Here is a 16,162-nt window from a genome sequence, read left to right as displayed (position 1 = left end):
CTTCCGAAAATCACTTTAACGTGCATAAATCGCTTAAAAATGTTGGTAAACACACAAAATTCAACATAGTTAACTTTAATATACACATAAATCACACGACCTAATTTCATGGTGTTCGCTCCACAATTGGTCATAGCCCCCATATAAGGCCCACTTCCGAAAATCACTCAAAAATATAAATTATTGAAATTTTAAAAGAACATTTTTTTTGCTCTTTTACTTAGTGTAGGGTATTATATGGTCGGGCTTGACCGACCATACTTTCTTATTTGTTTAAACTAAAAAAGTTTCTTCATTAAGATAAAGGTAAAAATAAAATAAGGTAAAAATGATTTATTAATTAATTACTCAAAGCGTATATGTCATTTTGTTCAAGAAAATCATATACTTGATGATACTTTAGTTTCAATTTTGGCTATAACTTGGTTATTTTTGATAGTATAAGTTTAATTTTGTACACATATGTAATATGATGTAGTGAATAATCGTAATCAATAATAAAATCAATTTCGAATTTTTTGATGATACGTTGTTTTGCATTTTAGGTGACAATATGTATGTATTTTTATCTATGATTCAAATTATTTATAGTTATTTCTTACGAATCAATTAATAGCGAGTTAAAATTATTCAATTAATCATGTATATGAATAATTAAAACATTTTATTAATCGAATAATTGCTTAATAATATCTTTGACTAATCCAGACGTTTGATTAATATCGCACCACTAGAAAATATATATATGTATGTACAAATAATTTCTATATCAACATTTTAAATTTCGTAAGAAATAAAACACAAATTAGACATATGTATGTAGATAATTTTCGTTGCTACAGCATCGATATAAGATTTATGAAATTAAGATCCGATCATAAGGTGGCCAATGTGTAAGAATATACCTTGTGAAAAATAATAATAAATTTAAATGGATAGCAAGCTAGATGGTCAGCCAGTATAAATTTAATCTAATTACACTAGTTTACAAATCAAAAATTTTTGTTTGCTCATGAAATGAAATTTATATTTTTGAGAATTAACGTTAGTTAATTGACAATTTTTTGTTTCACACCTATACGTCAAAATTTTGAGACATATGGGTTGATATTTTTCACCTGCCCTGAGTACTACTAATGAACACTGTAGTGTACCGAATTGTAGTAATTAAGTATTTACATCGTTTTTGGTTCCTCAACACTCTGGCGAAGCTACTAGATACTTTCAGAGTTGTATTCTTTTGATAAATTCCAACAAAAATTAACGGGGAAAAAATAAATACTGTTTAAACGTACATCTTTCCTGTAGATAAACGTTAACAAATCGATATTAAATACAAAACTCAAAAGTAAAAACTATTTTAAAATGTCTTCTAGAAAGTATAAAATAAACCCAGACCATTTTTGTTTTATTTGCGGAAAAATTATTCAGTCAAATCGAGGTCTTCCTATAACACAAACACTGCAAAATGCTTGATACCAAATTTGAGTGTCTATTAACCGATGTTGAAAATGCAGCATGGGGAATAAGAAAAGTCAAAATTGTTTCGAATTTATTACATAATTTTGAACTGATGGGTGTAAATATATCCCTCAAATTCACTTTTTACTTTCTCATGTGGATTTTTTCCCGGACAACCTCGGACACATGAGTGACGCACATGGAGAGCGTTTCCATCAAGTTTTGAAGTTATTCGAGAGGAATTATCAAGGTCTTTGGGATAAGAATATGCTTGGAGACTACTGCTGAAGTATCGTGAGGGAGACAAATGAAAATAGTTATAAAAAGAGGACTAAACACTTCACTTTTAATTTTTTTGTCCTAATTTAATGTACATTTTTATATGTTTCGTTTTTAATAAATATTTCAAAAGTTTTTTTAATATTTGTTCCGAAGTTAGAAGACTTAAATACAGAAATCCATATATGTATGTTTCAATTCAGGAGCAAAAACCTTGTAAACTAGTGTTATTGGCCATTATTTATGATATTTTCCAATCTTTCTGGCAACATATGGATTTCGACCAAAGAGCATTCTGCATCGATGGTCTGGCCAGATTTCAGCAGCTCATAATAATAGATAAACTTTTTTATAGCATTTAAATAAATGATTGTTTTAGAAATGTTTTGTTACTATTAATTAATTTTCTACTTTTTAAAGCACCTTGAATATTTCGAATTTAAAAATTTGTTCGAACATATCTTGAAAAGCTTTTATCCTGAATATATATTAAATCTATCTTGAAAATTCATGAATATTTTTATTTTTTTTAAGAAACAATTTTAAGTTCGAAATTAGAAAATGTAAGAAATTTACCATACATAAAACTAAAATTGCGAGAGATTATCGAGATTATTTTAACAGCTTTCAAACATAAAACCAATTTTCGAATTCAATTATTGTAACTACTTTAAACATTTTTCGAACATAGTTTCGAATTTTCGAATTTGATTTGGAATTTATGGCCATAAAATTGCATTGTCACCTGGCCTAAGAGAACTAGTTCAAAATTTAGTGATAAGGTTTGACCTAAAAAACACAAAAGCAAATAAATAAATATTGCAAGCTTGTTTATTTCAGTTTATAAATCACATATCTAAATTTGAAACATTGAAACAGATAAAAAAATCACATCTATTATGTTCACGGTGAATTAGTAACTAACAACAAGTGAAGAATATAATTATTTTCATATCTAATTGATCTGAAATTAAAAATTAGCACAACTAATATGCTGTTTGTTTTTTTTCACAACTTTTTTTTACCTTTCTCTTCCCGTCCGTATCCTGCATTGTCCAAAAATATATATAAACTACATAAACTACACGCACACACAACATCTTTTAGCACCCCTAGTCGATGATCTTGAAATACATCGTGATAAACCGAGTGTGCTTATAACATCACCCGGATCACCCGATTTACATGCAAATAACAGTAGTAGTGTTGGTAGTGGTAGTGTAAGCGGTGGTAGTGGTGCAGGCGGTCTTACACTAAGACACAGTGCGAATGTGGTACGCACCTACGAGAGTACAGTTCAACGTTTGGGACCAAAAAACGTATCAGCCGCTAGTAACAGCAGTAATTCGGTCAGTAGTTGTAGTAGCGGTAGTAGTAGTATTACACAAGCACCACCGCAAATACCACCAACATCGGCATCATCGACACAAGCAGCAGCAACAACGACGGCGGGCCATTATCATCATTCACATCATCATCATTGCCATCAAGTACCACCACCGCCCACGCATACGTCGTCTGCGTCGCCGTATACATATGGCTCGGGTTTGGGACCACAGCATCCGCAGCAGCAGCAACACCACCAGCAGCAGTATACACTACAACAGCATCAGCATCAGCTGCAGCAACAACAAACCTCACATACAGGAGCTATGGTCGGTCCTATACCCCTGCATATCGAGGGTGAATTACAGATGAAATTGGGCTATGATCAAACAACGCTACAGTTGATTGTAACAATTGTATGTGCCACCGGTTTGACACTGCGTCAGACTGGCATTGCCCGTAATCCTTATGCAAAAGTAAGTAATCAATTGGAGGAGTAAATTAAATATATAAGTGACGTTTAAATTGTATTAAATATTAAATAGGTGTTCCTTTTACCCGATCGCGGTACAAAATCTAAAAGACGCACGAAAACTTTAGCCAATACCTGTGAACCTCGTTGGGGTCAAACATTTGTTTATACCGGTTTAAGACGTTGTGATTTAACAGGCAGATATTTAGAGGTAATTTATTAATTTCTAATATGTCTACATAAGTATATAATTTGCTACTCATATATATTAATATATATCTAGGTCACCCTGTGGGATTATGTACGTTATGGTGCCAATGATTTCATTGGCGAAGTTGTTATTGATTTGGCCCATCATTCATTGGATGATGAAGCTGATTGGTATAAATTGCAACCTCATCAGGATACCTCATATCTCGTATGTGCTTTTGATTTTCTTAATGATTTTTTTTTCTATCTATTTCTATATTTAGTTTTTTCTCAAAATATTTTTACAACAAACTTAACAGCCACTTTAAGTAAATTTATTTAAACAACTACCAAACATTTGTATCAATATTTAAGTATAAAAGTGAAACATGAAAACAAACACAATTTATTTTATTTAACTAGTTTTTAAAAATACTATAACAATACAATTTCATAAAGCCATCTTGTTCCCTTAAAGGTTAATTTTTATGATTTTGTAAAACAACAACAAATTACCATACAACAGCTGAAATAATAATAACAATAATATTTTCTTAAAAAAAATAGTAACATTTTAAACTCTAGGAGTTTTGGTTTTGAGAAGGGAACAAATTTTGCCTAAAAAAATAAATTTTGATTAAAACAACAGTTTCACATTTTGAAGCCTTTGATTTTATGTTGTAATATTTGTTTGATTTTTTTTAAAAAAGCAATTATCACTATTTCATGATCATAATATCTCTCTTCCCCTCCTCCCTCCAACCAAAAAAAAAACATCATCAACTACAACAACTACTACTCGTTACAACAACTACATTCTAATCAAAAAATAAAAAAAAATACAGTTACGCAGTCATGATTCATCATCCCGAGATGTGGATATAGTGATTTTAACACCCAGTGATCATTTATCACCACCCAGTACTACATCACGTCACAGTGATTCTGATACCATGTCTGAAATTGATTATATATCACAACGTGATGGCGCCAGCATCTCATCCATGGGAAGTTCAGCCAGTACACCACCTCCAGAGGTAACCAAAACAATTGTTGTTAAACCTACTAATAAAATTGTCTATAACTCTCTCTCTCTCACTCTATCAATAACTAAGTAACTCTCTCCCTATTGCTCTACAAAACTAAATACTACTTACAATTTACATGTATAAAATACTATTTACTACTAAAACTCAAATAACACTTAATAACTTAATACTGGTTAATTGTGTTTTTAATTTATTTTTTTTGAATAATTTCTAAAAAACCAAACATTTTTACAGTTTTACACTCCAACCCCAAACACTTGCTCTCTAAGATTTTGAGCAAAACAAAAAAAGATCATGTTTTGTTTCTCTTTTTGCCATGCAACTCTGCGTTTTGAGAGTTATTTTCTTGCTTAAAACATGATTTTTGAAATTGTACAGTAAACATTGTATCTGCAAAAATACAAAACAAAAAGATTTTAAAGTTTTTTTAAAAGCTTGGCGCATTTGTTTAACTTCTTTTAACTTCTAAGTGTGTGTGTTTATTGATTTGAAAAGTTTATATATCATTATTGTAGTTTCAAGATTCATGCGATTTCATTTCATTGCATTTTGCTTCATTCAGCAAACATTACTTAGAATTATTGAAATTCTAATAAAAACATCATTATATTAAAAAGACATATTTATATCGAAAATTTTAAAGTTGCAAAAACTTATAGTTGAGTGTCTGAAAATAAAATAGAAATTTTGTGAGTGTAAATCTTATGTTAGGGTCATAAAGAATAAACATAGAGCGGAAACTCTCCTGTCAAAGACCTAACTCTGTTGTCATAAACCTAAGTGGTGAGAATGTACTATTAGAAAAAACTATGTGAAAACAAAAACAACACAAAAACACCATAGAGAATAGACATGGAGCGGAAACTCTCCTGTCAAAGACCTAACTCAGTTGTCAGAAACCTAATTGGTGAGAATGTATTAGTAGAAAAAACTATGTGAAAACAAAAACAACACAAAAACACCATAGGGAATAGACATAGAGCGGAAACTCTCCTGTCAAAGACCTAACTCAGTTGTCAGAAACCTAAGTGTTGAGAATGTTTTAGTTGAAAAAACTATGTGGAAACAAAAACACAAACGTAAATATGTGTGATTATTTTGAGTTATTCTTTTGTTTCTATTTTCCGCTCTATGTTTCTCTATAGTTAGGGTCATAGAGAAACATAGAGCGGAAACTAGAAAAATACTCAAACAAAAAAATTACTCAAAATAATCACACATATTTACATATTTAGTGTTGTTTTTGTTTTCACATAGTTTTTTCTACTAAAACATTCTCAACACTTAGGTTTCTGACAACTGAGTTAGGTTTTTGACAGGAGAGTTTCCGCTCTATGTCTATTCTCTATGGTTAGGATGTGATTCAGAAACACAAAAGCAAAACAATTTTCAAATTTATGTATGAAAATCACTCAGTTTTTAAAAAAAATTTGAGTTTTTTTCATACAAAAATTTGAAAATTGTTTTCCGTTAGTGTTTCTAAATCAGGCCTTTAATTTTGAATTTTTCATTCCATTTGTAATTTCTACAATATTAATTATCGATATAGATATAAAACATAAATATTCAGGATCCCTATAGATTTCTAAGTCGAATTAGCGATGTCTTTCTGTCCTTGTGTTGGTTGAAATAGGTTTTCCGAACCATCCCCTAATAACCTACTGTCTCACATATGGTATCAATAACGTATGCGGAATGAAATTGCAACAAAACAAAAAACGCTATATTTGTTTCCAACGTTAAAACAACTAATTTATAAAACCTTTATAAAATAGCCCATTGTACTGATTTAATGTAAGCAATAAATTTATTCTATTCATGTACTTTTGTGGCAGTTATGAAGAAATTTATATACAGGTGTTAAAAATGCCGATGTTTGCTCTTCTCTGAGCTTCTATTTGAGTTCCAGGTCTCATTTCTCTGGATTTTTATTTTAAATAATCTATAAAAACTATTCTATTTAAAAAAGTCCAAAAACTTCCAAATTATTTTTAATTTAAAAAAATATGGACAGTTTTTCATTTTAGAAAGTCTGGAATTTCTAGGGTGTTGGAAACACCATAATCATCTGGGCGTGACAGTTCGATGATGGAACAGTTAAGAGGAACTTTCTTTTTAAAAAAAATAATCTCTGATGTTTCTTTTTATGAAATGATTAATTTTGTGTACACATTTCATAATATATTAATTAGAACTGATGGTCAAATCAAATTCCAAAAAAGTCAAAACTTCTAATTTACATCTGATTGATTTAGATCCATATATATTTTTTTAGAAAAATGATTATGTTCTACTTTGCACATCTTATCAATAATAGGTTTATTTACTTCCAAAAAAGTCCACTTCTCTGCCTTTCTCTGTCACTTGATATAAAATATATCAAATTGTTCCCGATGATAATTGAAAAAATATGGAAAAAATTACAAATGTTTTTTCAAGGTAGTTCTGTTTTTGTTAACATTTTGTGATAACTAAATGCCGGATATTCAAATGGGGTTTTAAAGTATTAAGGCAAAACATAACATAATTCAAAATAAGTCTTAAAACACTAATACCTCTTATACTTTTTCTTTTGGCCAGTGTCAAATTTTTGTTGCAATTTCATTCCGCATGCGTTATATCAGACATAGTTCGCTCATAAATCTCTGAAATATAGTATGTCAACGTCGATTACATAGATTTTAAACTGAGTCAAATCCCTTTTTAACCTTACATTTTGTAGAAAATCTGAAATATATAGGAAATAAAACCTTTTTAAGTAAAGATTTAGATAAAAGGTGAATACGGGTGTGTTCAGTCTGGTTTGAATGCACTGTGCTGGCAGTCAAATGCAATTTTGACCATCAATTTCTTGATCAGAGCTGTCATCGACAAATTTTGATCTTGCACATTTCGAATTTAATGGTCTGTAAAGGTTGCTTAAAACATTAAATATGTTTATAACACGCTGTTATTATTTATAAGTACGGCAATTTTAACTGTGAAGCAGCTTTAAAAAAAAAGTTACTGGAAATAGAACATTCCAGTTATTTCCGTTAAGATAATTCATGAAGCTTCTAGAAGATGGTACATACTTTGTATATAAATAGTAACAGCACATTGCCGCCAGTCAGTTTGTAATAGGCTCTGGTAGAATTAAAGTCTACTGTATTACCAGTGTGTTCATGTACATTACCAGGGTGTTTTTAAAGTGTGTGTGTTAAAAGAGATGTCGATCTCTTTAATAGTTAAATAAAGAGTTGTTACAATTTTTAAGCTACTGAAAGAATACGGTTTACTTTAAAAGGTAAAAATGTCACAATACTTTTAATATGATTACAAAGTCACCTTTTTCAGTCTACCCTTCAATGTGATTAGGAATTATTCGTGTTATTCAAGGGTTACTTCATATTACTGAAAAACAAATAGAACTGTAATAAATTTACCATTTTCCTGTAACCCTGCCAGTCATAGAATAAACACATAGAACGGAAGGAGAGAGTAATATAGGTTTTTGGCTCTCAGTTACCTATCTAGTTATTGTCTATGCTGCCAGTATTACTAAAGAAATGGACTATAAATTGCTTCGAAATATTTCTGACTTTTGTTCGCATTAAGCTTGTTCTTGGAAGACCACCCACCATTTAACTGTTATCTTTCTGACAATATTTTGTATGATTTATGTCCATAATTTTACAATAAATTGGGAGCCATGATCAATTATGGACCGATCGTAATAAAATTTTTAGTGTACAGAGAAAACAGATTTGTGATAGCAACCGAATTTGTTGACAATCGAATGATTCGGTTGCACAATTTAGAATTTTTCGGTTCTATCAACAGAAAGTCAGTTGACAAAGAAGAATTTCGGTTATAGCAACCAAAGTTTTGTTACCCCCTTTTAAAATTTTGTAGCCACAACTGTAAAATTCAGTCACTACGGTATAATCATTCGGGTGGCAACAAATTCGGTTGCTATCACGAATATGTTTTCTCGGTGTAGGATTTAGTTATTTATAAGGGTTAATTGTTAAGTTCAAAAATTTATTCACATGATTTTTGGATGTGGGGATTATATGGGTGCTATGACAAATTATAAGCCGATTTCCACAAAATTTTGTTGTGTAATTTTTACTAATATAAGACTTGGGTACACCGACAGACTAGACGATAGTGTAGGTTGCGGGTTGGATTCCCGCCAGAGACTCTGGGTGCAAAACGATGTTTAAAAAAAAATATTTACGTTGAATTAAATATGAATTCCAGCATATTTAAGACATTCATCAGAGCTAGACCCTTATTCAGGAGGTTATCTGTATGGTGATTTTAACCATTTTATATAAACTTCGACACTGGGATGAAAAATGGTTATGTTATACTATGTACCACGTTTTTCTTAACACCGTGTTTTTGGATAGGTGCCAAAACACTAATAAGCTGACGATCGAGTCGAGTTCTAGGCTACTTAACCTAAATACTGTTTTTAAGCCAAATTTTCCGTAATGTTACATTAATGCGAGAGTAACTAACTAATCGCTTAACATGTCTCAAGTTTAATTTTGTGATTATAGTAAATGAAAACAAACTCTCTTTCATATAATAGAATCTAGAATTCAGTACGAATGATTTACGACTCATCACAGAAATACACAGAGAAAACAGATTCGTGATAGCAACCGAATTTGTTGCCAATCGAATGATTCGGTTGCACACATAGAATTTTTCAGTTCTAACAACAGAAAGTCAGTTGATAAAGAAGAATTTCAGTTGAGGGAACCTAACTTTAGTTATCCCTTACAAAATATTGTAGTCACAACTGTAAAATTCGGTCACTAAGATAGAATCATTCGATTGGCAACAAATTCGGTTGCTATCACGAATCTGTTTTCTCTGTGTACCTTTTTCGTACTTTCGAGAAAGCAAGTCTTTTTCACATTATATATGTTACTTATATCTTGATAAAAATGAAATAATGACAAATATCTGTAATATCTAGCCTCCGGCGTCTTCAATGGCAAAATGGTTTATGATCCTAATTCCGTTTCCCAAGCAGTGTGTTTCAGGCGATCCAGAATAGACAATATGTAAACTGGGATTTTTGGACTACGTTTCAAAGACTATTGTCGCATAAAATATTGAGATAAGTTCTTGAGCAATCTGACTTTATTACATGCATCTATGTCACAGAGATGTGGTTCAGATTAACTGCAAACATTTATAAGGGTTGAATTAAACGTTTCTCAAAGTAATGATATAAATTGACGAATGTCATCTTATTATACCCTACACCACCATAGTGGGGAGGGTATTATGCGTTCGTGCAGATGTGTGTAACGCCCAAAAATATTAGTCTAACACCCATCTTAAAGTATACCGATAGACTTAGAATCACTTTCTGAATCACAAATCTGGTCGGCTGGCTGGCTCTCCATGTAAACCTTGTGCGCAGAGTACAGGATATTTCGATAAAATTTGGTACATATTATTGTTTCGGCCCAAGGACCAAGCCTATTGAAACTGGCTGAAATCTGACCATTACTTCACCTAGCCCCCATACAAATGTCCTTCCGAAATTGGACTTTATCGGTCATAAATGTTTAATTTATAAACGTATCTCCACAAATTGCGCTCCAAATAAGTTTTATATATACAAAATTCATGTCACCAAATTTTGTTACGATCGGTCCATAATTAGTCATAGCTCCCATATAGACCCGCTTCCGAAAATCACTTTAACGTGCATAAATCTCTTAAAAATGTTGGTATACTCACAAAATTCAACACAGTAAACTTTCATATAGACACAAATCACACGACCTAATTTCATGGTGATCGGTTCATAATTGCTCATAGTCCCCATATAAGGTCCACTTCCGAAAATCACTCAAAAATATGAATTATTGAAATTTTAAAAGAAAAATATTTTTGCTCTTTTACTTAGTGTTATATTATATGGTCGGGCTTGACCGACCATACTTTCTTACTTCTTTTTACAGATATTTAGCTAAGACCTTAATTGTGTCTGATGAAAATGGGATTCGAATCGGGAGAATCATTCGAGTATTTTAATATACGGCTCTTCATTCGAATGTATATGTTGAACCAATAAAAGCTCGATGACTCGACTACATAACATTTTTTGAAGCATTGTGGAAGTATTTTAAATTTTCAAGAAAACAGACATTTTAATAACAAAACAAGTAAGAGTGTTATATTCCGTTGTGCTGATATAGGGGTTGTATGAGGAATAAGGTCAATTATGGACTGTATGTACTGTTGAATATTTCAGTCAGCTAGTTCATTTGCTTGTGTTCTGTGACCTGTCGCAGGGTGCATAAATGCTGTAAATGAATCCCCTGTTATGGAAACGACATGTTAACAGGTCAGGTTTTATATAAAATGTTAGAACTCGAACATACCAACGATGAACCACTCATGGAAGCAGCTATATGTCGGCTTAGTTACCCCAAGAAAACAATCAAATGTCCATTTTAGATCATTAGTAATGATCTTTAATTAAATATAGAAGATCAATTGTCGTAATCAAAATTACTCTTCATACTACATGATGCATATACTCATTTATTTGAAATCCATTTCAAAATCCATTGTTCTAAATAATATTACAACATTGATACAACATTCTATAAACATGCATACTGACATAGACACCATTACCATGATTGAAACATCACAGTGCTATAAATTGTTTAAAAATATAAAGAGTTTAACAAGTGTTAAAATAAAACTCTGCATAAAAAATTCAAACAAAAACCCTCTTAACAATTTATAACACTGCGTTTTCAAATTATCTAAAAATTTCATAATTTTATGTGAAAACTTTACATATATTTAATTTTGTTTACAAATTAGATTGAACTTTTTTAATCGATGTTGTGTAAATTTTTTTCTTCTCAAAACCATAACTTTATAAACTTTCCTATTTGTATTGAATATAAAAAACAAACAATTTAAAAAAAAATGTATGAACATTTCCTAAGGTTATCTATCAATTTAAGTGTTGTAATTCTAAACAAAAAATAAACTATAATTTTAACTGAAATAATGAAAAAAAAAAAATAAATAAATAAATAATGTAACTTTTAAGTATAAAATTTAAAACTTAAAAACAACAATACAAGAGAACACATGCTTCGTTAACTTATAACAGAAACTTTTTGTGAAAAAAAGTTTTAACTAAAACTTAAAAAAGAAAGCTTTATTTCTTATAATGCACATTGAAAATATAAAAAAAAGACTTTCCAGCACTATTTATGCATGTTAGCTTTTTTTTTAGCTATAAGCTTTGTTTTGTACAGCTTTTAAGTTTAACAAACAATTTTAGTTTTATTTTTCTTTTTTGTGGTATTTTAAGCTTTAAGTGTAACATATTTAAATGCCAAGTAGCTTTTGTAATTAAACACAAATCACAGTCAACACCTTAAACACATTAAAACTAAAACTTTTTTATTTGAAATTTGTTTAATTTTGTTTTAAAAAGAGTCCTCTTTTATAAGTGTTGTCAAGATATTTTATGGAATTCTTTTGTTAAAAACCAACATTTTCTTCTATTATCTTGTCTTTTTTCTTAACATCTGCCCCTGTACGTAAACGTTTTCCCCCCACTTTCCAACCAACATACTCTAAATCCTTGCAATATTGTTATTAATAATGATAACCCCCTCAAACATTAATCCTTCTGGTCCTTTTGGAAAAAAAAAATATTGAAAAAATACAAACAAACAAAAAAATATGTAGATTGATTTACAAGAGCGTCGTTCAAGACGTGATATGTCACCTCAGGGCCGTAAAAGAGTGGCCGGCATGGTAGCTCGTGATTATCGTACGGTTTCGGGCATTGGACAAAGTTATCACAATCAGGTTTGAAATTTTTGTATACCTAAGCAGTAAGATAATTATTAAATACAACTACAGAACAGTTTAAGCAGGATATAACAGCAGGATTGTTAAAAGAGAAAAATGCTTTTCTAAAAGCATTTACAAAAAGAAACTTATAAAGTACAAGTTTTTATAAATTATACAAGTATACTTAAAAAATTAGTGAAGAGCTTTTAGAATTTAATATCTTAAATCACTTTTCGTTAAAGCACTTTCATATAGCCACCCGAGTTCAGGAAAAGCTTTTAATTCCATTAAAGCCATTCATTTGTTACAGCTTTTTTCATCAAATATTTAAAATCATTAAAACTGACTCCTTTGAAAATTCCCTCAGCATTTTAAGCACTTTAAACAAAATTCCTCCTTAACTTTTCCACTTTTGCTACTCTTCTTTTTTTTTGACAAATGGAAAGCTGTTTAAATCTTTTTTACTCTATCTCTACTACTTGATAATCAATTTTCTTTTAAAAAACCCTATGCTAATATTTGTTTTAATAAAAATTACTTTTCAAAGAAATTGTTTGAATTTAATGAATTTTTCTAACAAAAACCCTAAATTTTAAGTAGTTTTAAAGAATTTTCAGTGTTTTTTTTTAACCTTAAACAACAATAACTAATTTAAAAATAATTTATAATAATTTTGTTTCATGATTTTTTCAATAAAACGGTTTTGTAGTGTTTAAAATGCAATCTTCAATGATTTTTGTTACAAAGCCGTTTTTTTAAGTCTAAATTTATTATTTAAATACCATTTTTTTTACTAGTTATTTATAATTTTATTTCTTTTGTGTTATTTTCCCCCTTTTTTGAAAACTTTAGGCTCCTGGCGCACAAAGTGGTTATTTTCGTCGTAATGGTGCTACCACCACTGGTCCTGGTGGCATGAGTCTAAGCCAACGTAGTCATTCAGCTGCTCCAAGTGATGCCTATCATAGCGGTTACTATCGCAGTTCCAGTCCAAGACGTGGCTCGTTGTCACCACCTGAATATAGGGGCCACGATATAGGCAGCATACCGCCTTACAGTGGTGGCACCTCGATTATCACACCGTACGATAGTGGGGTGGGATCGTCGTCATCACAGCAGCAACGTTTTCAATCGCGCTCAGCGACTGCCACGCCGACTGGTTCGCCCAAAAAGAGACAACTGCCAAAGGTGTGTATAAAGTTAGACAACTAATATTTTTTGAGCTTTTACATCATGTTTCCTAATAAAAGTTTTTGTTGAAAAAAGCTAACAAAACATGGTTTTGTTAAAGAAGTCTTTTTTTCATATAAATGACTTTTAGTTGTAAAGTTTTTGCCGACAAAAAAACTAAAAGCTAAGTATTTAGTTCAAAAAGCTTTTCAAGAAAAAAGTCTTTTATTAATCAAAAAACTCTTTTATGAAAAAATTTTCATAAAAAATATTTTTGTTTAAAAAAGCTTTTTTCATAGCCAGTAGAAAACTTTTTTATGAAAAAATTTTAATAAAAAACTTTTTGGTGATAAAAGTTTATCTATAAAAATATGTGTGTTTAAAGCTTTTTTCAACAAATATTTTTTTAATGATAGCATTTCCCATAAAAACAAATCAAAACAAACTCTTTAAATTTCTTTTTTGAATGAAAAAACTTTTTTAATTAAAAAAAACCTTTTTTGGAGTAGAAAGCTTTTTCTTATAAAAAAAAACTTTGTTGGAAAATCCTTTTCCCTAAAAAATCTATAGGTTGAAAAAAGCTTATTTATTAAAAAAAAGGATTGTTGGTGATAAATACATTTTTTTGATGAAAGTTTTTTCCATAAAAAAATCAAAACAAACTCTTTAAATTCCTTATTTAAATGAAAAAAACCTTGTTGGAAAATCCTATTCCATAAAAAATCTATAGGTTGAAAAAAGCTTTTTTTTTAAAAAAAGGATAAATACATTTTTCATTAAATATTTATTCACATATAAGTTTAAAAAAATTGTTTTTCCATAAAAAAAACTATATTCGTTAAAAAAAACTTTGGTGGTATATAGAAAACTTTTTATGAAAAGTTTTTTTTGGTGATAAATGCATTTTTCATTTAATATTTATCCATAAAAAAACTATAAGTTGAAAAAAATAGTTTTTCCATTAAAAAAAACTTTGTAGAAAGCTCTTTTATTAAAAAGTATTTTAGTGATAAAAGTTTTTGATGGAAAAATCTTTTTGATGATAAAAGTATTTTCATGATAAAAGATTTTTCATTAAAAAAAAAAAATTACCAAAAAGAAAGAAAAAACAACAGTTAAAACACAAATCTTCATAATCTTGCAGGTCCCCCAAACATCACGCAGCGCTATGATACGTGATCGCTTGGGACAGGAATTCGATGATCGTTTAACGTCTGGTAACGGTGGTGGTGGCCGTTTCGGACGACATCGCACACGTCAGCCACATCATCAGCCATTGTATCGTAGTACCGGTGGCGGTGGCTGGGAACGTCATTACACCGGTGCTTCGGACAGTGATCTGCACTCGATGGAAACTCGTATGCGACCACGACATTCTCTATCGCCCGACAAAGATTTCATGGGTGAATTTGGTGATTCCGATATGGAGTCCGTAGTTAGTGTAACATCAAGTTCTTTCTCCACACAATCCGAACGGCCACGAGGGTCAAGAGGTCTCAGGTGAGTACATGCCAGCAAATAAAAATCACATACACTTTTTTGATAAAAAAAAAATAAAAGCTTCTCATACAAGAATTGGAAAGATAGAACAAATAGTAAAAGCTTTTCAACTACACCAGAAAAAGCTTTTATGCAGTGCAGTAATCTAATGTTATTATTAAGCAAAATCTTTAGCAAATAGGAAAATTTTCACAAAATTTACTGCAGTTTTGGCTTAAAGAGAACAAATTAAACAAATATGTATACAAATTATAAAACCTGTTTATCTTCTAAAACAAAATCGTTGAAATACCCAATCTGGCTGGCATTAAATATATACAACAACTACAAAAAATATATTCATATCTATTAAACCGAAAAACTTTCAAAGTACACAGTATTTGGCGTATTTGGCTAAAAGCAGAAAAAAAAAAGAAAATCATTAAACAATAAAATATTAAAACAAAATAATACAAAACAAATATCAAAAAACATGCTATTTTCTTTCTTTATGTTTACTATGTGTTCTTCTTTTTTTTATTGTTTTCCCTTCTTTATGTATGTTTTAAAACAAAAACGAAAAAACCAACAACAACCTAAAATACAAAAATATATATCTATATATAAAACCTCAACTATAATTTCAACTCTTTTACTCAACCAACGACTCAATGACGCCTGCGCTTTATTTTGTGTTTTACATGCCTCTAAATGTGCCTACAATTACCACCAACAACTACCAACATTCACTTTCTCACACATACACTCACTCACTGTCACACACACACAAACAACGTATATATATGTACGTGTTCACCTACTCTTTACCACTCGGACGTCATTTGGTTTTGTTCCTTTTCTCTTTCCTTTTGGGTTTTTTGCTTTAATTTAT

At 30.3% G+C, this 16,162-nt stretch overlaps 1 protein-coding gene across 1 annotated transcript in view; it reads left to right on the top strand.

Moving 5' to 3' along the window:
- The first annotated feature begins 2,955 nt into the window (after positions 1-2,955).
- The window catches only part of LOC135962315 (uncharacterized), a 40,367-nt gene continuing 27,160 nt past the window's right edge, over positions 2,956-16,162 (top strand). Inside the window, exons 1-6 of the mRNA XM_065514214.1 lie at positions 2,956-3,542; positions 3,612-3,749; positions 3,822-3,956; positions 4,573-4,764; positions 13,474-13,809; positions 14,936-15,291. Coding sequence (XP_065370286.1) covers positions 3,393-3,542; positions 3,612-3,749; positions 3,822-3,956; positions 4,573-4,764; positions 13,474-13,809; positions 14,936-15,291 — 1,307 coding nt within the window. The 5' untranslated portion in view covers positions 2,956-3,392. The remainder of the gene's footprint in view (positions 3,543-3,611; positions 3,750-3,821; positions 3,957-4,572; positions 4,765-13,473; positions 13,810-14,935; positions 15,292-16,162) is intronic.

This window comes from Calliphora vicina, chromosome 1, assembly GCF_958450345.1.
Source record: "Calliphora vicina chromosome 1, idCalVici1.1, whole genome shotgun sequence".
NCBI classification, from domain to species: Eukaryota; Metazoa; Arthropoda; class Insecta; order Diptera; family Calliphoridae; genus Calliphora; species Calliphora vicina.
This window is presented reverse-complemented; position numbering and strand designations above follow the sequence as displayed.